Source organism: Stenella coeruleoalba (genome assembly GCF_951394435.1).
Source record: "Stenella coeruleoalba genome assembly, chromosome: 11".
NCBI classification, from domain to species: domain Eukaryota; kingdom Metazoa; phylum Chordata; class Mammalia; order Artiodactyla; family Delphinidae; genus Stenella; species Stenella coeruleoalba.
The window spans coordinates 80,564,852-80,591,651 of record NC_137157.1 but is presented as its reverse complement, the minus strand read 5'-3'; the positions used below and the strand labels follow the sequence as shown (position 1 = coordinate 80,591,651).

The following is a 26,800-nucleotide window of genomic DNA, read 5'->3' as shown; positions in this document are numbered from 1 at the left end:
TTCCTAGGTAAAAGAAATAAAAGCAAAAATAAACAAATGTGATCTAATAAAACTTACAAGCTTTTGCACAGCAAAGGAAACCATCAAGAAAACGAAAAGACAACCTACAGACTGGGAGAAAATATTTGCAAACGATGCAACCGACAAGAGATTAATTTCCAAAATATATAAACAGCTCATACAACTCAATATCAAAAAAGCAGACAACTCAGTTGAAAAATGGGCAGAAGACGTAAAGAGACATTTCTCCAAAGAAGACATACAGATGGCCAACAAGCATATGAAAAGATGCTCAACACTGCTAATTATTAGAGAAATTCAAATCCAAACTACCTCACACCAGTCAGAATGGCTATCATCAAAAAGTCTACAAATAATAAATGCTGGAGAGGGTGTGAAGAAAAGGGAACCCTCCTACACTATTGGTGGGAATGTAAATTGGTGCAGCCACTATAGAAAACAGTATGGATGGTCCTTAAAAAATAAACATAGAGTTACCATATGATCCAGCAATCCCACTCCTCGGCATATACCCAGAAAAGACAAAAACTCTAATTCAAAAAGATACACTTACCCCTATATTCACAGCAGCATTATTCACAATAGCCAAGACACGGAAGAGACCTAAGTGTCCATCAACAGACACATGGATAAAGAAGATGTAACACACACACACACACACACACACACACACACACACACACACACACTGGAATATTACTCAGCCATAAAAAAGATTGAAACAATGCCATTTGCAGCAACATGGATGGATCTAGAGAGATACCACTTATATGCGGAATCTAAAATAACAGTACCAGTGAACTTATTTACAAAACAGAAACAGACTCACAGCCAGAAAACAAACATATGGTTACCAAAGGGGAAGGGGGAAGGAGGAGGGAAAAATTAGGAGCATGGGATTAACAGATTCACACTACCATATATAAAGTAGATAAATAATAGGGATTTACTGTATAGCACAGGGAACTATTCAATATCTCATAATAAGGTATGATGGAAAAGAATTTAAAAAAGGAAATATATATATATGAATCATTTTGCTGTACCCCTGAAACTAAAACAATATTGTAAATCAACTACACTTCAAAAGAAAGAAAGAAAAATCCCCTTTATTAACTCTGTTTCTAATGAAGACATACAAAGATACTCTGTATCCTCACTCAAGGAATATGAACTGAGTTGGGAATGATGAAAGTTTCTACAGTCTTATAAAACCATGAAAGATACAGATGAGGCAAATGTGACCTTACTTAACAAATCCCGGAGTCCTAAGGTTAGATGATACCCACTGAGGCTAAAGAGATGTGAGTTGAAAATGCAAAGAATGATACCGCAGGAGCCTGATTTTTTTTCATGCATAAAGGAATTTTCCTCTCATTTTTCTTCACTTAGATACCAAAGTTTCTTCCATTTCAGAAGAGCACTATTGTTTTTATTATTTCTCCCAAACTCTCTCCAAAACTACTTGTTAGTTTTATTTGAATTTAACTACCTATAATCATAGGCTGTATGCTCAGCTTTCACACAAAATAGAACAAATACCTGCAGTTCCCGGTTGTGATTCTCACAGAGTAACTGAAGAAATCTCAGAATCGGCTGCATGATGGCAATGGCAGGACTCATTGTTACTTCCTCCGCAGACTTTTCCTCAGCGTTTCCCGCTTCTGATCCTGTGCAAATGATGTCTATTTCTGGATCCATTTCTCTTCTGTACGCACAGTATGCTTTGGATGTTGCCGAAGAAGCTTCTGTTAATTGCCCTTTCATTCCCTCTTTTAAATGTAATGGTGAATCTCTTACTGAAAATAAAGCAGTATTCTTACATTTATGAATTAACTTCCTTTTGCTAATTAAAAAAAAAGACAGTTATCCAAATTCTCTAACAATTGAATTTAAAATCACCTGACAAGAGGTGCAAGAATTTCCCAAAAAGAATCTGAGAGGTAGCAACTAAAAAATTAACTTTGCACTGGGATATTTAAAAAAAGATCTTAATGCTTAGCCAATTTTAGAAGGGCTCCTGTCTTTGTGATAAATATAAAATGTCAGAGTTCTTGAATACGAGAAGGTGGGAAAATAGGGCAAACTTCAAAAATGTTAATATTTAGATGATTTGTATTTACTACACTGACGACTTCATTATTCCAAATACCAAAAATCTTTCATAGAGTTCACTGCTGTAATTCCTGTTCTTACAGTTTAAATTTCATGAACATTCAGAAGGTTTGGGCAGTTGTTCTTTACCATAAATTTCACACTGAAATCAAACATTTTCATGTCACTTGTTGCTTTGCACTGATAACTCCTTGCTTGAGCTTGGCCCTACAGAGCTCTTTCAAGGTCAACCCCATGACCACAAAAATTCAAGGGTGGAGTTCCATAAACAGAGTCACAGCTGGAATAATTAGACTAAGACAAGTGAGATAAAAAACATAAGAGAGATCTAAAAACTGTGTTACCCCTCTTTTCTCTCATTCTATTCTCCCCAATACTCAACTATTTCTTTACCTCTCATTCGTGGGCCAGATGTCATCAATTCGTTGTCATCATCCCTTTTTTTGTTACCTAAGTCTATGGTATTAACTGTCACTGTTGATCTTATCTCTTTCTGAGCAGCCTTCATTCGGTCATAGAGAACTTTGAAGAATTTTTCTGACTTTTTTTGTTCATGCAACTGCTGGTAGAAGGAATACTGCAAGAAAACATATTTTAAGACATCTATACCCAAGGGGAGAAAATAATGTTTTTACGTTTGAAATAAACATAAGCATTATGGATAAAAGTCTATATTTAATGTGCTGCCCATGATTATTTCATAAACTGACAGCTTTGCTAGTCTCCTGTACTATTTACTGTGTCCTAATAACAGCTTGTATTTGCTTAGCACTTTCCACTAAAATCCAACATAATTTCATGTTATTGAATTCATCTTTACTGATTATTTGTTTTAAAATTTTACAAAGGTACTGTAAGAAGGGGTATGCAAAGAGCGCTTTGATTTTTATATTATTATGAAGTCAGGTTTTGATTCAACACATATTTACTGAGGGCCTACTATGTGCCGGGTCCCATGCTATGAAGGGATAGAACAAACAGGGGAAACAACTACAGTCTCTGCCCTTGTGACTTTGTAATCTAGCATGGAAAACAACCACTAATCTGATGGTAAATGTGAGTCTATAAAGAGTTATTTTTCTCTTTGTCTAAATTATAGTACATTTAATTTAGAATGTGTTACCATGGCAGCCTCACTCACAGGAACCCACTGATAAGTAGGCACTAAATTCTTTCAGTACTTTATTAGATATGTTGCTTTGCATGGGGTCTAGGGCAAGCCCACCATAAAATGTATAAAGTGAATTTTGCTTTAGAGTAAATAATGATGTAGAAAGGATTCAACACCCGAAGTATGATAAAACATCTCACGGAGAGGTGGAAATACTGAAACTTGAGAATATCTGCCCTAATCATGGTCTGCTTAATGACTTCAGGAAGTAACCGAAGAGGTAGGAGATGGGAAAGGTGGTACGCTCCAAAGAAGTCAGGATTCACACTGGGTGGGGAAATTGTAAGTTATTAAGACTAAAACCTTGGAATAGATGCAACACAAACAAGAGAAAGTAAAAAAAAATTAATAAAGATAATAATTCCAGGAACTGTGCTGATAAAAAAGAGTTATATAACCTTGATGAGAGACAACGGGAAGAAAACAGCTGAAGAAATAATGACTTCCAGATCAACTAGAATTGACCATAATCCAATATATCTAAACAGTCAATTTTGGGGATGTTTGGCTCCTGCAGATATACTTTCCTGAAAGAATGCCTGAAACCATGACTCATAGGTCCTGGAACTTATAGGTGAGACTCTAATGACATCAGGGCTTGAAATGGATGCCTGTCCTGCGATTTGTGATGTGGGCGATGCATATTCTCCAAGTGTTTCATGAAGTCTTACAAGTTGGCTTCATACCTACAAGGGGGAAGCTCTAAGCAGAGGGCTAGCAGCAACTCAAGAAAGCAGGCCCAAAAGCCACAGTAACCATAGCAACCACAGTGAAACAGTCAAGCTGGTTCTGTTAATTCAAAGGATAAATTCAGCATTCAGAGACCTCTGTGGTCTCATAAATTAAGCTCATGCTTGAACCCTAGTATTTTCAAAATAATGGCGTTAGAAGGTAGAAAGGGATTCCTATATATTAATGAGGAAGTTATAGAACTTTGTGGTTCTATTAAAACAAAGTTTTATAATTTATGTTGTTCCTTGACGTATATTATCTCATTGATTCTTTCAGTGCAACTGTGGGATGAACACGGTATTCTTATTTCCATTTTGTAGATCAATAAAATATGGTTTGGTGAATGTAAACAACTTGCCCAATATTATATAAGTAGTAAGTGGGTAGAGCTAGGATTTAAATCCAGATTCTCTGACTCTAAATCACTAAATTTATAAAATAACCCCTTAAGCTCAAAATATCAGATGATTTACACAGACTTTTAAAAACCAGGGCTCTATAACACTGAACGGTATGATTTTAATAAAGATAAACAGTATGCTTTTTATATGTGTGTATATAACCTCAACAGGTAGCATAACGATTTACCTCACAAAAGAGGTGGGCTTTGACTGGGGAAGCACCTCCATGAGCTTCAGAGTATAAGAGATAAATAAGAGTATATTTGTGATAGATATACTCTATCTATAAGAGTATATCTATCTATCTATACTCTATCTATAAGAGTATAAGTGATAGATAAACAGATCTATGTGACAGAGGAAGGACTTTCCCCCAAGAAGGGGGTGGGGGAGACTAGAAATGAGAGGACAGAGAAGAGAAGTGAAGTGAGGAACCAGAGAGAAGAAGTAAGACCAGGGTTTGACGCAGGGTGATCAGCCAGTGAAACTTCCTAGGAGTGAAGCGGTAGAAGGGTATTTTCGAAAGGAGATGTTTGCAGTGGTTAACAGCACAGACTCGGGAGCCAGTCTGCACGGGTTCCAATCCTAGCTCGATCTCTGACTAGCTATGTGAGTTTAGGTATATCTCAGATTCTTCTTTGTTAAGATAGAAGACACAAGTTCCTGCACAGGTTGTTTGTGAGGATTAACCAAGTTATTACACAGAAAGCACCAAGAATAGCACTTGGTGGAGGTATTATTTTCATTGTTGCTATTATTAGCGTGCAATTTGAAATTGTAATCTAACCACCTCCTCTATCCTCCCCCTCAACCATTCTCTAATAAAGTATATTAAACATATAAATTGATTTATGTAGCTAGGAGGATAGAAATTAAGGAAGAGGATCCGATTCCTACCTTAGTACTACAGAAGCTGCCATGTGCCAAGACAGCCCATGAACTAATAAGAAAGCAAGACATTAGTGGCCAGCGAGACCATGAGAATGTAACCCCTCCTGGATTTTGGCAGAAGTCTTGGCGAGGGCAAGGATTCAAGTTGACCTCAACTAGACCTCTTAGGGCCAGGAGCACACAGTTGACATCTGGGTTACACAATGATGTAGATAAGTGAGAAACACGAATAGGGTAAGGCTGGTACATGAGACTGTCATAACCCATCTTAAAAGAAGGTTTTCTTATACAAAAATCATTGAATGCTATCCACACCAACAAATATTTGTTGAATGGCTATAAAGCAGCATAGATATAAAGAACAAGACATGATGCCCTACTTTAAAGAAGATGACATTTAACTGGAGAGACAGGATGTCAAATAAATAACAACCAAACAAAGCTGCACCGGCAAAGTGCCAAGTGAGCATCAAAGAAACAAATGCTATGGGAGCTCAGATAAAGGACTGGTCCCGAAGGCCCCAACCAGACAGGGAAGACTTTGTGAATGAGGTAGAATTTGATTCGGACCATTCATTCATAGAGCCATTCACTCCTGAACATTTATTGAATCCCTAGGCTGGGCCAGCCATGGTGCCAGACACAAGGGATGCAAAGATGGAAAACATGTGGTCTCAACCTCTAAGGAATCATGGCCTGATGAACTCCTGCAGGATAGAGCAGATGCATACAGTACCTAGTGGACAATTCTGCCCAGTGGGACATAGGATCAGAAAAGGCTTCCAAAAGAAGTTCATGAGTTGAGTCCTTGAAGAGGAGAAAGTGACATGAGAAACGGCACAACACATCTAAGGAACTACAAGAGCTTAGTATAGCTGGTGCACAAGAGAGAGGACGGGGGAGGGGAGAGATGGAATAAGAAAGGAAAGATGGAAAACTTGAAGAGATTAGATCACGAAGGATCTTATGGACTACGGTAGAGTTTGCCTTTACAGGGAAAGTGACTGATTTTAAGCAGGAGAATAACGTGTGTTTTGGAGAGATATCTTTAGAGGTAACATGATTTTTTTTTTTTAGCGTTTAATTAGATGTGGCTTCTACTTGCCATGAAGAGGGAAAATGGATTCTGGATTTTCCAATTAGTTGTAAGCATCGTTTCCTTCTTGACCAAGGCAAACCTAGAAATATCGGATTAGTGAGCGGCAGGGCTGGGAGGATGATGCCTGTTCCCTGGGAACACTTCCCAGCTCCGGGGATCACACAATGAGCGAGCTCTGCCTTTAAGTGGGGGGAGTCCAGACACAACTTGGCAGGAATTTCAAAGTGAAACACATGCCTTCTAGAAGCAGTGGTCTGATCCTGCATGCAAGTGAGCACACCGCTCACTGGAGCAGAGCACTGAATAGATGAACGATGACTCTCAAGTCACCCCTCCTGAGGTGGATGAGCAAACAGAACGAAGAAAAGAAGACATGGTTCTTCTCTCCCCACACCAGTGAAAGCAGGGAGAGGCAGCAGGGTAACGAGCACTGAGAGATTTGGGGCAAAAGGGAAAGGTAGAGTACTGAGCTTCTGAAAAAGTATCTGAGATGGGTGGGGAATGTTATGGGAACTTGTTTTAATGACAAATACTGTGCGAGGAGTTTATATATATTACCTCATTTAATTAATGCACTTAATTCTTTTTCTTCTACATTTAATTCTTTGATGAGTCAAAATGTTGTCCTGATTTGCTGAAAGTAAGCCTAAGATTTCCCTAAGCAAACCAGAATTTCTGGTATCATGTTAGAAATGATGCTGCTAAGGAATGTTCTGCTTCACCGAATAATTTGTGGAGCTCTGTAGGTACTACAGCAAATCAAATAAATATATAAGGAAAATGTGGTTGTTTTGGGGTGGGGGGACAGTCATGAGAAGCTTAATGAAAAAACATTACTTTCCCTGGGTTTCTATAACAAGTAAATAAGAAATACAAAATAACAAAATGTAACAAATGGTCATGATGGTAAGCAAGTACCTGAGTTTGTGTATTTCCTCCTTCAAGCAAGGCAATGCCAAGTAAAATGCCTTCCGAAAAAATTCTGTCATTTTTGGTGCTCACTATAACATCGATGACAAGTTCAGATGCACCTTCTTTATCCAGTAGACACTGAATATCTGACATGGATATCCCCATCTTATCTGAATCTTGTCCAGAAAAGCTTCCTGTGATTAGGAAAAACAAATAAATAAACCTTTGTCAGAAGGCAAAATTAATTCAAATGTTCAAATCCATTGTTTTATGAACCCAAAATTGTGCAAAGGTTTTTGGGCCTCTCACTGTTGTGGCCTCTCCCGTTGTGGAGCACAGGCTCGGGACGCGCAGGCTCAGCGGCCATGGCTCACGGGCCCAGCCGCTCCACGGCACGTGGGATCTTCCTGGACCGGGGCACGAACCCGCGTCCCCTGCATCGGCAGGCGGACTCTCAACTACTGCGCCACCAGGGAAGCCCCTGTGCAAAGGTTTTTAATAGTGCTTTTAAAATTTATTTTTCCAGTTTTATTGAGATATAACATCATATATCAATGATATATAACATTGTGTACGTTTAAGGTGTACAACATAATGCTTTGATATATGATATACTGCAAAATGATCACGACAATAAGATTAATTAAATTCATCATCTCATAAAGTTAATTTATTTTCCTTGCGATGAAAACTTTTAGGATCTATTCTCTTGGCAACTTTCAAATATGCAGTACAGTATTGTTAGCTATAGTCATCGTGTTGTATATTACATCTCCTGGATGTATTTATTTTAGAGCTGGAAGTTTGTTCCTTTTGACCCCTTTCCCTTGATTCCCCTACTCTCCACTCCCTGCCTCGGGCAAGCACAAATCTGATGCCTGTGTCTGGGAGTTTGGTGTTTTTAGATTACATATGTAAGCCATAGCAAAGACAGCCTGTCTTTGGCTGACTTAGTTCACTTTAGCATAACGCCCTTGAGGTCCATCCTAGTTGGCGCAAATGGCAGGATCTTCTTATTTTTGCTGTGGCCGATAATAGTGCTCTTTAAATGATTTTTATATTTGTGCTATGTTCAGTAAAATACTAAGTAGCACTGCATGCAGACACGCTCTAAAAATCCAAAAGTGAGGAAAAAATGATGTCTTGCCTCCTCCTTGTGCAGATTTGCAGTAGGCTCCAGAGAGGTGTCCGTTCATACAGACACCATAATCGCCTCTAAAGTACCGATTCAGGAGTATTTTTCTTAATGTAGTACCCTAATAAAAAGGATTAGAAAAGTGTAAGTTATTGTTTCTTTTTCTAGCAAAAGAAAAAATATCAATACATTAAAGTGCCACTTAAAATGCATTTTATCAATGATTTGAGACATGGAAAAAGTAACTTTATACTGCATAATATTTTCTGAGGCAAAAATTTGCAAATGTTTCCCAAGAAAATAACAATAGTTTTGCTTCTCCCAGAAATAAAGAATAAAATATAGTATTTTCAATGGACTATACTAGGAAAATCACAAACACTATACATTTTAAATTGTTTCAAAAGTGTTGGTAAGAATATTTATGGTGGCTAAAGAAAACACAGATTAATAAATACCCTAAGAATTGGAAAGAAAAAGCCTTAGTTAGAGGGGCTCAGTAAAAAGAGCTAGAAAAGTGCTGGGTATACAGCAGGTGCTCAAAAAATTAAGCTTGATCAGACAAAGAGAATTATATTTAAACTCCAAGTGCTGTATTCTGAAGACAGTGGGCAAAAGTGTATCAAACATGTAATTCAAAAATTCCTAAATCTTCAATTTTGTATGGATTACAAGACATTTTTTAAATGATATATTTTGCAATATAGTTGCTTGCATGTACATAAGAAATATAGACAACTCTAAATCTTCCAGTTTACTGGTTATTATTTTAAGAGACGAGAGTAATTTTTGAAGTATTATTTAAAGACTGTATGTTTAAACTATTTAAATTAACACCACAACTGCCAAGGTAAGGACATTGTGGTCCAAGAGCTTATGTAATTGGCTGCAGATCCTGCGGCTAACAGGTGATAGAGTAAGACCTGAACTCAACTCTTGATGGCAAAACCCAGCCACTTCCCCGTGCTGCATTGCATGCTCCCTCCCCAGCATGCCTGCCTTTTATGCTGAGACAGGTGGCTTTCATTGCTCCTTCTCTCTCTCATGCTTTGGTTGACCTTGTTTCTCCAGCCTTGTTTCACGTTTTGTCCTCAGCTCTTCTCCCCTCAGCTTCCTTCTCCCCATCAGCAACTTCATCTGACCCTTGCTTGCACAATCACCTGTGCAGGTCTCACTGCCAAGTGTGTTTCCTTCAGCTTTGACCTTGTTTTCCTGAGCCTCTCATCCTGTTTCCACTTACATTTCCTTATCTACATCCGGAGATTCTGGTGGCACCGCAAACTCAACTTTTCTGAAGGGAATATTCCTTCTCTCTTAAACCGGTTTTCCTCTCAAACTGAAGAAATTCAATTCATTTCAAGGAGATCACATCGTTCTGGTCTTTTAGGCTCCAAACTTAAGGGATCATCTATTAGCCACCACCCCCAACTTGACAATGATTTGTGAAATCCCGCCTACTCTACTTTTTCAAGTTACTTCCAAAAGTGTCTTCACCCATTATATTATAACCAAACTGAACTATGTGATGATTCCTCGACCACAGTTTTCTAAGTCTTTCTCTTTGTTCACATCATATTCTCTGTCTGAAAAGCTCTTCTTCTTCTTGTTTATGGACATGTCCTATTTTCCCTCCATTCTACCAATATTCATTAGGTACCAAGTGTGTTTTAGGAACTATCTTAAGTGAATAAGATATAACCGTCTCCTCAAAGAATTTGCAATACCATTGGTTCCATAATAGAGATGTATACTAAGCCCTATGGAAGCGCTTAAGGGGAAACAGCTGATTCGGAAGAGGCTTTACATGGCAAACCTCCCCTGCTAACCCAGACGATCGTCCCAGCAAAGCTGTCTCGTGCACAGTGTGGAACAAATATGTATGTCCTAAATGTCACAGTGCCAAGAATTTCAACAGGCACCCAGAGCCTTATAGCAACTTTCACTTATTGACACTTAAATTTTTTAGAACACAGACATCTATTATTGTCCCCTATTTCATGTTTTCTTCCTCTAAGACTTTTTCATGTGGGGTGTTGTGAGCAAAGGTGATGATCAGTCTTGGAAGAGACAGTGAGGTGTTAAGAGCTTATTCTACCAGTGAAGAGAACTCAACTCGCCCCTGTCAAACCAAAGTGGGGCACTTAGAGAAGACGTAAGAAATGAAAATTTCTTTTTTTCTTTTAAAAGAAAGCCTTTTGAGTAAATTAATTTCATCTGGCCAAAGAAGCATCCTTCCAACAGGGGAGGAAAAACAAAATAAGACATTTCTTTGGAATCAAATGGGCTTTTACTGTGTATCTCATTACAGCAGAAGGAGATGCTACAAGAGACCTTTATAGACCCATCAATTATAAGGCTGAGGTTGTATGTTGGGGAGAAAGACATGAGAACACATTGACTGAAGTACTTAATTTCTTTAAAGGGCACCTCAGTTTGCTGCACTAATCACGGTTCTCACCTCTACACATGAATGGATTGCTTCTCACTCTAACCTGGTAACATATAGTTGGCCCAGCTGTAATAAGTAAAACTGACAAACGTGAAAACACAGGACTGTTTTTCTTGAAATACAAGTACAAGTCAGTGTCACTGTCTGGAAGAGAACCTGTTGTGAGTGGAACCCCAGGTCCATGGGAATGAGCTCCCTTTTTATTCTCTGTAAGAGCCTTTTAACCACATTAATCCAAAAACTCAACCAAGAGATAGAAAAGCAATAGTTTAAAGGATACATATTATAGAAAGCTACATTTTACCCTCTGTTTTTAAAAATGCTCTTTATACTACTAGAAGAATAAAGCTGTTCAAAACCAATCAGACAGTGGAAGTGTTTCATATCACATTAAAATGAGCACCATACTTGCCATCATTGCTAAATTCTTTTCAGGCAGATGAAATCACAGGTGCTTATCAGATTCATAAACATCTAAATCAAATGAGCAACACTCTTCTTATCTACTTCCGGCCTAGTTAGAAGCGTACATTTTCTAACTATGTGACATTCAGAATGCCACCGAAAGGAGATGGGAGCTATTCCAGCCTAGTTCCAGCCTAGTTAGAAGCGTACATTTTCTAACTATGTGACATTCAGAATGCCACCGAAAGGAGATGGGGGCTCCCTATATCTCTGTTCGCAACTCTGGAGCCACACTGCCAGCATTTCAATCCCCTCTATGCCACATACTAACTGGAATATCTTAAGTTACTTCACTACCCTGTGTCCAGTCCCATAATTGTCAAACGGAATGATCATAACACTTACTCTCAGAGGGCTTCAGTGATGATTAAATAGGGGAAAATATGTAAAGTACTTAAAACAGTACATAGTAAATGCTATATAAGTTGTGTATAATTGATGCTGTTGTTGCTAGTATTAATATTATTCAGATCACAGAACAGTTTACAGTTGACAAGGTGATTTTGTACATACTTTCTCAATTTATACCAAACCGTCCCACGTACTAAGAAAATGGCAAAAATAATAAATGATAAACTACTTGAAAATCTTTAGTTATCCACTATTTTAACCAGTCCTTGGAATTATATATTTGTGAGCTAATGGACCTGGGGCTCACAATGGACCTTCCAACTTCAACTAGGTGGAAAAAATTCTACATTGGTCCAAACTCCATAGTTTTCAAAAAAGGCAAACTTTGGTGCTAAACATGAATGAAGAATGGGCAGAGATGGAGCAGGATTCTGTTCTGTTTGTCTTAATCGTCCTCATTTAAGATTGGAAAACTTTAGATATTGCCACATCACAAGTTTAGCAGAACTGATTCCTGTTGTCAAATACTGAGTTCTGCCTTGAGGCATGGGAGGCAAGTGTTATGTCCAAACCTGTCTTGGCCTTACAGTGGTGACAGCTCAGAGGCAAGTCATTTACACAAATTCCTTTAACTCAAATAAAAGTAATTGTAGAGCCATGGTCAGAAATTCTGGTGCCAGGGTTATAAATAATAGTCTCAGAGTTATAATTGCCATGGCAGAAATTTGGGAAAGAACTAAAAACATATTTTGAAAAGAATTCTACAACAATTGAGAAGTTCAACTTCTGTACTCGTTCTTCAATTCCAAAATGAATTCCTGACTGGGCTTCCCAAGAAGGTGTCTTTGTTAGATTAGGCCAAGTAGCAAGGAATGTCCTTCCCAGTCTTTTCAATATCAGAGTCAATTCCAGGCCACAAGACACAGCTTTTAGCCAATGTCTTCATGTGAACACATCCCAGATGTACTAAATGTAATGTAGCCAACATAACTAACAACCACCTTCTGAAATTACAACAAAACATCTCCATAAAAAGAGAAGTCACACTGACAGTTTGTGAAAATCTGAGATGATGGGTTTTTCCTGGCCATTTCCTGTTGCATCAACTCCAATGGATCAAAAATTAAGAAGCTCAGGACTTCCCTGGTGGTGCAGTGGTTAAGAATCTGCCTGCCAATGCAGGGGACACGGGTTCGAGCCCTGGAATGGGAATATCCCACATGCCACGGAGCAACTAAGCCCATGTGCCATAACTACTGAGCCTGCTCTCTAGAGCCTGCGAGCCACAACTACTAAGCCCACGTGCCACAACTACTGAAGCCCACATGCCTAGAGCCTGTGTTCCACAACAAGAAAAGCTACTGCTCGCCACAACTAGAGAAAGCCCGCACACAGCAACGAAGACCCAATGCAGCGGAAAATAAATAAATAAATTAATTAATTAATTAATTAACAGAAAATTAAGAAGTCAGAAATGATTGCCTTTCATGGATAGAAATGATAACAAAAATGTATTAGTCTTAGAAAGGACTAAAGGTTTTCTTTGATTTTCAAAGAAGCACAGCCCTGTTTGCCTTAACGGGAGTTAATAGCATTAGGAGTGAAGAGTTCAAGGACGTGATGTTTGAGGTACTGATTCCACCTCTGTTCCTGTTCCCTTGGAAGTATCATACACTAAAGTAATATTTTTTCCACAGTGTGCAATATCATCAAGACATCATCAAAATGTGTCACCACAACCAGAATCTTAGAAAACTAAGCCCTCAACTAGAAATTCAAAAGGTAATGAAAATTGCAAACTGAAGCTGCTTAATTTAGGGTTTTCCCTCCAAGACTAACAATTAGCTGCTAATCAGCTTGGATAAGATCTGTAAGGAGGTGATTGTATGTATCTGTGGTCTCCACACAATCTTATTTTAACATTAAACTTGATATTAGTCTAACTGGCGTTCCCCTAACCTTTTCATTAATGATAGCCTGTCTGATTAGATATTTTTCCTCATTTGAATTCCCAGGGGTTAAAAAGGTATATATCTAATTTCAAATAAATTATTGCAACAGCTGTATCCTAGTGGAATTACATTAGATCCGTCATTATAATCAACTCCATCTTTAAGGAACTCCTTTGAGGAAATGTGGCCAATCTCCTATAATCCAACTGGCTAATGGTTTGTATTTCTTGGTCACTGACTCCAAGGATTGTAAGCCAATTCTTTCCCCTGATGATTTTCCCCACTTTCTTAAGATAAGAAACATAAACTTCAATAGGAGTAGTTATTATATACATTCACAAGATGCTCTTCATCAACCCAATGACACAATCATGATAATTTTGAAAAACATACAGATGTTTCAATAATTCTGAAAAGAATTCTGAAATTCTTTTTTTGTAAAGGAGGTTACAAAAAAAAAACAATGTGGAAAAAATTTAAACCAATTATTCATACGTCACAATGGCAATCTACTGCCATCTCCTTTCTTCCCTTTTTCTAATTCACTGTAAAGACATTATATTTCTACCATGTGTCAGGAACTAGGAAAGGGGGTGCAAAAAGCAAGCATATGCTAAAAGTATTTTCAAATATGTAGAGGACATATGGCACTGTTTTTCAACATAAATAATCCTCACTAGACCATTTGATTCCATTTGTGAAATTTAAACATTTACACAGTAAATGATGATATTTAAAACATTTGATGATGATACTGGAGATAAGAGCCACTTAAAGTCATCATTCTGGGTTTATCAAATATCCCAGCCTCTAGACAAACAAGGTTGCTGAGAAGGCTTTTCTTAGAGGATGAGTTTGTGCCCTCTAACTAGTGAGAAGTAAAGGAAACTATTTACCTTCTCTGGGGTTTAATAAAAGCCTCTCAGTATTGGGTTTCCAGGAAGCATACGGACTGACCTGAAACTCAACAAAATCATACACCTCACCCATTTTAATACAGGGGCTGCTTACATTCAGAGGTTGAGAACTTATGCAACCCTTCACCCACAGTACTGGAGAATGGATCTTTCTGCTTGTAAATGGATCTTTCTGAGTAAGCAGTCTTCGTCTCATCTCCAGAACATAAAGTCGAGAGAAGAGTAATTAATTAGACAATAAGCAGATGAGCCTTAGACACCATTTCCCTATTGAAGCAAAACTCCTTGACTCACACATCATAAGTCACTACCTCGTAAAATTACACTCAAGTGGCAGTGCACACAACCACTAAAGTTAAGCCCATAATCCGCTGGTTCACAGTATAGAAACTACTTGTTACTGAGAAATATGGAATCAATAGGCTGCCAATGCAAGCACGCACACTCACACCAAAGGCCAGGAAAAATGGAATCTCAAATGGTTAATTCCAAAGTTTCTGCAAAGGCTTTGTGTACCTGAAGGATGATATGGAGAGGTATAGAGCAAATAAGATTCAGCTTATGGGAGGTCTCAGAGAACATAAGGGGACAAAGCAAGAAGGGGAGGAGATGGAAATAAATGAGAGAATTGACCTTGATCTGAATAATAATGTGAAGTACAATTGGAGAGTTTCCCTCCTGGACAACAGGAAGAGTGATATCTGTTTTAGATCCTCAAGTGCTGTGATTCCTCTTGTATTTCCACAATCCTTTGGTAAAGACTGATACATAGGTACAACTTTGCAAGATGGAGTAACAGTGGCAAGGAACAATATATCAAGTATTGAAATTCAACCTGTATCTCACACAATCCACAAAAATCAATTCCAGGTAGGTTCAAGATTTAAATGTGAAGGACAAAAGTGTAACACTTTCAGAGGTCTGTGGAGGAGAGTATATTTATGATACAGGGGTAGGGGAGGATTCTTTAAACAATAAATTAAAACTGCAAACTATAAAAGACTACAGTAAAATTGAGAGCTTCCATTAATTAAAACACATCATTAAAACCACAAACTGGGAAAAGATATTATATATGTGTGTGTGTGTGTGTGTGTATAGTGTTTAAGGAATTCCTGCACACTAGAAAAAAAGCATACATCATCCAAAAGAAAACGAGCAAAAGGCTCAAACAGGCACGTCATGGAAGAGAAAAGCCAAGTAGCCAATAAACATAAGAAAATAGATAATCAACCTCACAAGTAATTAGAGAAATGAAAACTTAAACTGCAGTAAGAGATTTCTCACCTACACAACCGGAAAAAATTTTAAATTCTTTCAACATCAAGATTTTACAAAGATGTGAGCAAACGGAACACTGATAGCTGGGCAAATTGGTACAGCTACTTTGAAAAACAATTTGACATTCTTAGTAAAGCTAAAGATGTACAAACAAACAACAACAAAAAACAAGACAAAAACAAAACAAAACCAAAAGAAAAAAAGACAGAGAGGTAAGACCAGCACACTCCAGCCCTATATTCACCTCCCTGTTTCTATATTCACCTTCCTGTTTCAGTGTAGTTCATGAGCTCCAAGCTGGGAATCTACCACCTACAACCAAGAGGGTCTTGGCCCACGGGGCAGTGAGAGGAGCACAGGACTTGTAAGAGTTATCAGGAGAACAGCATGGTAGAATACCCACCCCCTTACAGAAAGAGAGAGAGAGAAACCTAATCCCTTTTCCCAAAAATACTAGAAAGAAATTATCCTTGAAAGGGAAGGAGAAAACTAGCACTTGCATTACTTATCAATCAATGCCAATATTTTGACAAAGGAAGTATGAAGCCAAATTTTAATAAGTTCAGAATATATTTAGAATTTCCTCAGATAGAAATATCTACAGAGTCAATGGAATGAAGAGGAGCTCTGCATAGCACAACTTCAAGGGAAGCTCTTGAGAATTAAATGAGATGATATCTATCTGCACACAGTTTAACACATAATCATGTGATTTACGAAAGGGCCCAGCATTGGAAAGCTGTGCACTTAGTGAAAATGATAATGTTTTAGAGACCACGCACAGCAACGAAGACCCAATGCAGCCAAAAATAAAATAAATAAAAAATTAAAAAAAAAAAAAGCGGCTTGCTCCTTTAAAAAACAAAATGGATTCACAGTGCAAAATGTTGGCAAGGATTATGGAGCAATGGAAATTTTCATACACTGTTGATGAGTGTAAATTGGCGACACCATTTAAAAAAAAATTGGTTTGATCTGAGTTCTATCACAGGCTTTGTGATCTCAAGAATTTTATTTAGCTGCCCTCAGACTCAGTTTCCCCATCTTTGTGTAATAATATCCACACTGCAGGACTATTTTAAGAAAAAGAAATTGTTTATGGAAAACTTTATGTTCTTAGCCCATAATAAGTACTAAATAAACAGCTATTGTAATATTTTGTTTAATGTTTTAAAAAATAAGCTTCATTTGAGAAAGACTTACGCAACTGGCATATATAGGATATGACAATGCCCAGTGCCATGAAGACACCCACAGCTTTAAGTTCTGACATAAATATCCAGTTCCAACTTCCTATAAATTTTTAAGAGAAGGCAAATGAAAAACAGCATTCATTTCGTAGAAGATCACTTTGAAGCCTACTTGAGCAGTATGCTATGGTTTCATAAAAATAACACATACACATGCATAAGTTTCAAGCATCCCTAGTGCGTGTACAAAGCAGAACTCTTCAGAAGCCAATTTAAATCAACTTTTCTTAAAGTAGTGTTAAGTGGGAAGACCAAAGGTCCAATGTTCTCTTAGAAAAGAGCAATATTTCTTCCTAATATTTGTTTTTAACATAAGAAATGTAAGAAAAAGTATTAAAAACATTTATAAAATTATCACACAATGTCCATTAGGAAATATTGTGCTTCCTAACTAGGCTCCCCATATGCACTTGGTGCCCCCCCCCAATTCATTCTCTGTCATTCAGAGGGTTGTGAAACAACAGAGAACTATAACAGAGAACTGAGAACTGAAACAACAGAGAACTGAATATATATGAATACATAAAATGCTTACAGATCAATGAGAAAAAAATCTGGTAGAAAAGCAGACAAGAGAACTGAACTGGCATTTCTTATAAGAAACACATATGGCCAATAAACATGAAAACATGCTTACCTTTTATTAGTAATTAGGGAGTATTAATTAAGATTATGCTGAAAAAGAATATATATATAACTGAATCACTGTGCTATACACCTGAAACTAACAGAACATTTTAAATCAACTATAATTAAAAAAAGAAAGACTACCATAAGTCACCATCTTACACGCACTAGACTGGCAAAAATTAAGAAGTCTGACGAAATGAAGTGCTGGAGAGGATGTGGACCAATTGTAGGAATGAAAATTGGTACAACCATTTTAGAAAACATGTTCTCACCCAGCAATTACATTCCCAAGGAAACATGTGCTCCAGGAGACCCATAGTACCACATCCTAGACATTTCTATTAGCATTGACAGCGAAACAAACAGGCAAAAAATAAACCAAAACATTAGAATCAATCCAAATATCCACTGACAGGAAAAACGGATCAGTAAATTGTAGTATAGTCCCAGAGGGTAATAATATCTTTGGTAAATATAAAAAAAACTTGAGCCTCAGCAACACGATCTTGAGAGAAAAAGAGAAGTCCTAGAAGACACGTAGTGTGGTATTAAAACTGAGATGTCCTAGTTGCCTCTGCCTCTGGAAGGGGAGGCCAAAACACATAGGTAGATACAAGCTATTCTTCAGTTGGCTGAGGGATTCATGGGTCTCCATTATATTGGTATGCTTCATAATTTTAAATGATGTTGTATATATTATTTCATATAAATTCAATATTATATTTAAGCATCATGATGGTTGCTTCCTGCATATCATGTTCTGTGGCTTTTGAATACTGACCCAAACCCATAGCGTGGTTTAGGTAAGGACTCATGATCCAACATCTACAAATCTTGAACCATTGTCATCCTTGCTCTCTGAATCAATCTATATCTTCCTCCTGCCACACAGGCCTTTCAGTGTCTCCTCATGTCTCCTCTTCCTCAAGGCATTAGCAGATGAGGTTTCCTTTTGCCAGCCATGCTTTCTGTGTACCCCCATCCCCAAGTACTCCCAGCTTTGCTTAGTTAACTCCTACTCAACCTTTAGGTCTGAGCTCAACCATATCAGAGTCATTCTCTCTAACCTTACTAAGCTAGTTCTCCTTCAGTCCTCTCATAATATCCTGCACTTCATTCACCAAGTATTTTAGTTTTATAGCTATTTATATCAGTGTTTGAATGATTTCTATCTCCTTCTACTAGATTATAAGCACCACAAGCACAGGGACTGTGCTTTTTTTCCCCTTTTTGGCTGCCCAGCAAACAACTCCAACACCTAGTGCAAAACCTGGCACATTAAGTACTTCATAAATACTTTTGAATGAATGTCTAAACCAATGGTTCTGAATGAGAGATCACTATCTACCAAAAGAGATTTGTACTGAGTGCCACCTATTTAAGGACTGCAATATATGATATCTATCATGTCTTACAACTTGGGCAGATATTTGAGATATATTTAATGTTACTTGCATATTAAATGTTTTTAGTGTACAAACTCATTAACTATAGTTTTATGGCTGAAAGAAGGAAGTTATGTTGGAATCCAACAAGCAAAATGTTAGAATACCAAAAAGAAAAAGTAAACAATTCTAACGTTCAGTCTGAAAAATTGGAAGGTAAAATATTAATCAATGATGGTGATATGGCCTAATGCAAGAGAATACGCTAATATGCTGAAAGTGTAGTCTAAGTTCTTCCCTGTCACCATATGTCTAATGAAATAGGATGTTCATACTTTACTGAAAAACACAGAAACCAACTTGATGCTGTACATCACTGCAAGGATCTGACTGAGCAACGTAATTCTTAATATTATGTAAATGTATCACTTTAAAAGATACCAAGTTACTATTTTCTTTAACAAATATTATGTTTGGGTGTGCCATAATTTATAACAAAAGATAAAATTAAAAATAATTCTATTTTATCTCATTTTTCCCTCACCAAATGAAAATCCTGTTTTTCTTTAGTGTTTTCTTTAGTGACAATAAAAAATTATGTAGGTCTAACGTTGAGGATTTCTTGCATCAAATTGTCATGAGATGATATATTTTGCCTACTGTTATATAAGCAAGTATCTTCTTACACCTCCCAACTGTGTTCTATATGTTAACCATAACGTTCAAAGAATTCCACAATGAAAAACTGTGAGACAATGATTTAGAACTAGTAGAATCTAGGAATTCCATAAATGTTCGACAACATTTCAAAGCACCAATACAATTATTACCCAAAGAAAACAAGATCTCAATCCAAACCAACCTAAAGATGCCTGAGTTGATTAAAAGACAAAGTGTCAAATGCCTACCTTAGGAAGAGGCTTTTGCAGAAAGTCTTTGACTAGGCTTATCACAGTCTCGTGAACACTATTTTGAAAGTCATTTTGATTCCCTCTGGCATGCATCATGGCAGATATTTCACTACTTCACACATCCTCAACTGTAACTGGAATCCAGGGCACTAAGAAAGTAACACTTTATGTCTAATAATATGCAAAGCACGTTTGCTGGTATGGAAGTAGAGCTGCTTGGTAGTGCTGGGGTGAGAGGTATCTGCATTATAAACATTTTCACAGGCCTGTGAATCACCTGTCTAGTTAGCTTTGGAAAGGAACAAAACAACATTCTCAGACTGAAAAGAAAACACAATCTTGAAAAAATCTGATTTGAGGGAAGCAAGCTACTTTCAATTAGTAAATTAAAGAATACAGGAAAAAGAAGAATTTCAGTGAATTATGGGTTGCTAATTTCATACTCCCACACTGGGTAATAATAAGTTGATGACTCTCCCTCTTTTTTATACTCTTCTTTATCTGTGTGTGTGTGTGTGTGCGTGAGTGTGTGTAATATGTCACTTTTATACTTCTGGATATTAATATGTGTAAAAAGGTATTTATCAAATCTTTGAGGTATGAAAAGTCTTGTTTTCTCCTGTGGGTATAGGTAGCATAGATGATTGGGTCCCCTCCCCCCCAAAATGTGCACTAGCACATCTCCTATTACATTTCAATGATTCTAACAAAATTCTAAAATTTTCCCCAAATTTTAACATTCCTGAATCACAGGTCACTCTAAAATTAATGGTTTATCATAGCTCAACTGGCAACATTCTTTTCTTTTTTTCCAGTGATACAATTGATGGCGTATTAGAACTGATGAGATGTATATCACATTGAATGAAAAAATAAGAATATCGGGGCTTCCCTGGTGGCGCAGTGGTTGAGAGTCCGCCTGCCGATGCAGGGGACACGGGTTCGTGCCCCGGTCCGGGAAGATCCCACATGCCGCGGAGCGGCTGGGCTCGTGAGCCGTGGCCGCTGAGCCTGTGCGTCCGGAGCCTGTGCTCCGCAACGGGAGAGGCCACAGCAGTGACAGGCCCGCGTACCGCAAAAAAAAAAAAAAAGAAAAAAAGAATATCTTTTAATCTGGCATTGGAACTCAACAAAGCTTCACAGTGTCTGGTACTTCTATCACACCCATTTTTCACATAAAGCAAGATGAAATCATACCAGAGATTTAAATAAACTATTTGTCTTTAGTGTTTTCCCTTTTTTACTGCTACATGTTGTGTATAATACTTCAGTTCACCACTGTCTTACATTTTGATGTCACATGCTCTGAACTGGGCCTACATTAAAATCAGTAAACAAAATGACAATATTGACGAGACAAGAGGTATATTGTACTTACAAATGAAGAGACATGGAAAAGTAAATAAATAAGAGAGATGCATTTAACTAATTTATGAAGCACAGACAATATGAAATTGCTGTCCTTTAAAATATTCACCCTTAGATACCACTTTACCCCCACTAGGATGGCTAAAATAAAAAAAGACAGACAATAACGACACTGTTAATGTGGAAAAATTGGGACTCTTATACATTGATGACCATAATAAAATGGTGCTATCATTCTGGAAAACTGTTTTGCAGTTCCTAAAAATTAAACATAGAGTTTGCATATGACCCCTTTTGCGTAGGGATATGCAAAAGAAAAATAAAAATATACGTCCATACAAACACTTGTACGTGAATGTTAATCACAGCATTATTCATAATAGCTAAAAAGTAGGGACAACCCAAATGTCCATCAATGATAAATGGGTAGACAAAATGTGATCTATCCATATGATGGCATATTATTTGGCAATAAAGAGGGAATGAAGTACTGATACAAGTTACAACGTGGATGAGCCTTGAAAACGTTATGCTAAGTGAAAGAAGGCAGTTATATAAGACCACATATATTATGATTGCATTTATATGAAACATCTAGAAGAGGTAAATCCATTGAGACAGAAAGTAGATTAGTGGTTGACAGGAGGTGGGGGAGGGAATGGAGAGTGACTGCTAATGGGCATGAGGTTTCTTTTGCGGGTAATGAAAATGTTCTAAAATTAGACAGTGGGTGTTGTTTGCAAATCTGTGAATATGCTAAAAACCACGGAACTGTATACTTCAGCCCGGTGAATTTTAGGATGTGTGACTATTTCAATAAAGCTGTTAAAAAAATAAAATATATCCATTAGATTACAGAAATTCACTCTTTAAATGATTTTAAAATCCACATCTTAAAGAAAATAATGTCGGTTCTGTCCAACTTTTTGCTAAGCTGCTGAGCCATTACTGCTGTTTGCCACAAAGCTCTCGCATTTAAGTGCATCTGTACGACAGATGTATTATAATGGCTCATGTTTTGAATGTTACATCTGTTAGTAAAATGTAGAGCGGCTCAAACTGCTAATTAAATATAAAACTGTATGTGTCAATTAGGAGCCAATTTCTTTTCAAAACTATCTAATGTTTAAGGCACAATAAATTGAACTAGTAACTAAGACTGTTTGTGTCTTGACCTGTGTGGGAAGGCAGTCCAGTGCACTGAATACAGGCTGGACAGTTTCCATGGATACCTCACACTACTTGAGGTGGAGAAACTAAAATTTAAAAACAACCTCAAGAAAATTATGCTTCACAAAATCTATTAGTTTAAAGAAATACTAATTTTCCTGAAGAAAGATGCTAGAATTTGTTTTGTTGATAAGTGGATAAGGTTTTGGGGGGGTGAGGGGGGGCAAGGTTTTTAAAAGGATAGTTTTTAAGTTGCATTAGAATTCATAGTAGTGGGAGAGCCATATTCAAAAGGCATCTATCATCAAAAGGTTTACAGCAAACCTCTAGAGTTTTAAAGATATTTAGCTTTTACAGAAACCAAATATATCGAATTATTCCAGCTGAGTTCAGTTAATCTGGCCACTGCGTACTAATATGCTGATCTTTCCAAATAAATGTACACTGTGATTACAACCAGGTTATTACCCCACCCACCATCCTTTTGTTCCTTCCCATGGAATATGACTACACACTTTCCAGATGTAGCATGAAAGCCACAATGTTATTCAACAACCACTGCAGAATTAAACAAAACAAAGCATGAGAAGAACACATGTAGCTTTCATAAGAAAAGGAGACATTCCCCACTCCACTGTGCTGAGAAGACCTGACCATACACCTCTTTGTTCACACCTTTAAAGGTTAGAGAAGAAGAATCAGAAAGTCATAGCATCAGCTTTTTCCATGTCCCCAAATCACTTTCCCTATTAGGCAACCAAGTCAGGATTCATTCCCAGAACTCAAGAGAGAACCAGCGTGCATGAAAATATGGTTGTTTTCCTTGGACCACTTAGTCCTGTCATTACGTGAGATCCAGCATGAGTGAGGGGAAAGAACACAAACTGTTTTAATAAAGGAGACAAACGAATCAGTAAATTTTAATCAAATTAAACCAATATTTGATATATATCAGGACAATTTCACAAATATCTCATTCGATGCTGACAGCAAACTGACATAACACCTCACTTAGCAGCAAGAGTCAACTCACTGCATATGCTTGTCCCAAATATTTTTGGAAGGTATGCATTCGTTTTAATTTTACGTTAAAATAGAGACATTTTGAAAAATTAGAAAACATTCACTAAAAATGTTGGGGGCAGAAGTTGATAGTAAAAGAACACAAAAAGAACTCTACCCAGGAAAACACTTATATTAAATAGAACTCGGCTCGAATCAAGTTTTCTTGACTGTTGCCAACTCTCTTCCCCTATTTCTTGTTCTCTATCATCTTGATTCCCCCCAATTCTTCCTGTTTTCTCAGTTTCCTTTCACCTGAGCTGTAACCAGTTCCTTCCTTGCAGTCCCTTTTGCTTCTGGGTGTCTAATTTTTTTAAAGGGAGGCGAGATCTGTACCAGTATCGTCCCATCCACGGTGCAGTAGCCTTTGACTCTGTTGTTCCCTCCACCCTGTGCTATGCCACTGCTCCTACCACCTTCATCAACACCTTGGCATCCTTCTGGTCTCAGCTGAAATGTCACTTTCTTGGAAACACCGTTTTCTGGATACCCCTCTGCTCGCCAAACCTGTATCCTCCAGTTACACACTCTTATAGCACTTGGGACTTTTTGCTCAGAGTCATTAAGTAAAGAAAAAAAATTAATTAATCCCAGCCCAACTATTTCGCTGGTACCTGACTTTCTCACTGACCTCTAAACTCTCAGGATGTAACAGAGATTGTTCATCAACGTATCTTCAGGGGTTAGCAGACATTCAGTAATTTTTTTGTAAGTATATACTGTGTGTATATATATATATATATATATATATATATATACACACACACACACACACACACATATATACACCGCTCTATAATTTTTTGTTAGTATTGCCATGATGCTAACATTTCAGCCCTTTGAAAAAAGAATATTAGTTTAGTTGTCCCTTTTGGAAAACATAGAACGTTTTAAAAACATCCAGTGTTAAACACACCAGCAGCTATCCCTGCCCTGTAAGTCTGACATTACCAACACAAGAGAGGAAAAGACAAACTCTCTGGTTTACTGCTAGGAGAGGAAGAGGCTGGCCCGCTCTTCACCAATCCTCTCTCTTTTCCTCTGAACACACAACTCGATTACATTGCCCAGCCTTCCTCTCAGTCTGGTGGGGTCATGTGACTGAGTCTGAGCCCACTGAAGGGGAGCAGAAGGGACAAGGATGCGGCCCACGTGGGAATCCTGCATCCTCTCCTCTATTGTAGCCTAAGGCAAAAAGGCACAGCCGCCTAGGAAGATGCAGAGCCCGGAGAAGGAAGGAACCTAGGGCTCTGGATTGCTGGGAAGCTGCCTGGCCAGGACACTCCCCTTAGGATTCTAACTTTCATGATGCGAAAACAGAAGCAAACTTTTATTACACTAAGCTACGGAGGTTTTCGGGTTTATCTGTTCATTAGCTAGTGCTACCTTCAACAACATAGGCCAGCGTGGGTTGGCCTGAATGGAGAGCTGCTGGTCTGGTTCCTGGCAGCTCCAGCTGTGACTCTTCCTGTGGTATTTTGTCCAGACCCACCTCTGTCTGGAGAAACTCTGAGCACAAGCTAGTCATGAAGCTACCATGAAAAGTCATCTGGGAATAAAATTTCATCCACACGAGAGCGTTTACAGGTTTTCCTTAGCTTACCACAGTATTCCCTCTTTCCAGCATCTTTGCCTTCTCTCTCTTACCCAATTTTTCCATTGTCTCCAACTCCCCATTACTACGATTCATACACACACACTCTCTCTCTTTCTTTCTCTCCTTCTTTCCCATGTGGCTGACCCTGAATACAGGGAAATACAGAAGGAAAATCAACTGACTTCAGGCCGCATGCCTATCACCAACTGTTTCAAACTCTCTACCATTCAGCTATGTTTCCACCAACTTTGTCATTTGTCTGTTTTCATTTGTCTCGTCTTTGAACCTCTGAAAACATATCCCTTCCACAGTGATAACTTAAGGCTTAATAAGCCTCTGAAAGTATTAGAAATCCCTCAGTTAAATACACATTCCAAGAACAATATGATACTTCCAAACAATATGAAGCAAGATTTATTTTTTTTATTATTTTACCAACTATGGAAGAAGTATGAGCTAAATTTCTTAGCATAATCAGTTCTCATGTAAAAACTTCCAGTTAACTTCATTCTTTAAAAAGAGAGACAGGAAAAAAGCAAGAGTGAGGGAACGGAAACAGGGACAAATGAATTGATGAATGGTACCAGCTGGAATTTGTATCAATTAGTTTGATACACAAAGAATAAAGTGATTATTGCTATTTCTTCTAATGAAGTCCAAAAAAATGATTTACAGGAATATTTACTACAGTCATGATGTTTCTGGGTTTGAAATAAATCCATACAAAAAAAATATTCTTCTGTACGGGATCAATCAAGTTCCAGCCTGGCTAGAAGTGATGATAATTATTGGAAAGTAAATTGTTACGTTTTTGTCTGACTGCCTGGTACCTTGGCACGTGGTATTATTTCCAATTCTGTCTGTAAATAATAGTACATCAAGCCACCTTGGGTGACTTATATAACCAGCTACTATCACTTGAAAATTGTCAGCTCCAGTAACTTGCTACCGCATGCGTAGTTACACTGTTGGAACACTGATTTCAGTTCATTTATTTTCTGTTGTGGAGAACTGTATTTTACAAGGGAAATTAATTCTAAAGCTTCACCTTTAATCTTAATTCAAGCCATTTAAGTTTGGTAACTAACAACAACCAAAAAGGGAAAAGACTTAATGAACAGCTGACCTTAATTTTTCTTATTTTAATTTATCAATTAAAACTTGCATTTAAACTATGACTACTCTTCAGACAAAACATAATTATCCACTGCTGTTTGTATTTATAACAACAGACTAAAAAAATTATCCTTCAAACAGAACAGAATCTGGGTTATTTCGCATCAACTAAAAGACAGTAGAAAATTATTCTCCTATACTCTGGACAGTTTAACAAACACACAAAGTAATTTCTACCTCAGTACTCACTAACATATTTTGCACTATCAGAAAAAAAACAAGACACCTAAAAAACGGTGAAAAACAGGGTCCATAAAATCTTACTCAAATTGGGCCAATTTGGTCCGGTAGCAGCAAAGAGAAGAAGAAAAAGAGCTTACAAATTAAAAAAAGGGAAACTCTAGGGGAAAAGAACCACA

At 37.6% G+C, this 26,800-nt stretch overlaps 1 protein-coding gene across 3 annotated transcripts in view; it reads right to left on the bottom strand.

The window, feature by feature from the left end:
* ITPR2 (inositol 1,4,5-trisphosphate receptor type 2) overlaps positions 1–26,800 on the bottom strand; it is a 527,231-nt gene that overhangs the window by 160,918 nt on the left and 339,513 nt on the right. For all 3 annotated transcript variants that reach the window (XM_079936794.1, XM_079936796.1, XM_079936795.1), the window contains 4 exons: positions 8,490–8,598; positions 7,349–7,536; positions 2,530–2,713; positions 1,564–1,820 (listed from right to left, as the gene is read on the bottom strand). In XM_079936794.1, coding sequence (XP_079792920.1) covers positions 1,564–1,820; positions 2,530–2,713; positions 7,349–7,536; positions 8,490–8,598 — 738 coding nt within the window. The remainder of the gene's footprint in view (positions 1–1,563; positions 1,821–2,529; positions 2,714–7,348; positions 7,537–8,489; positions 8,599–26,800) is intronic.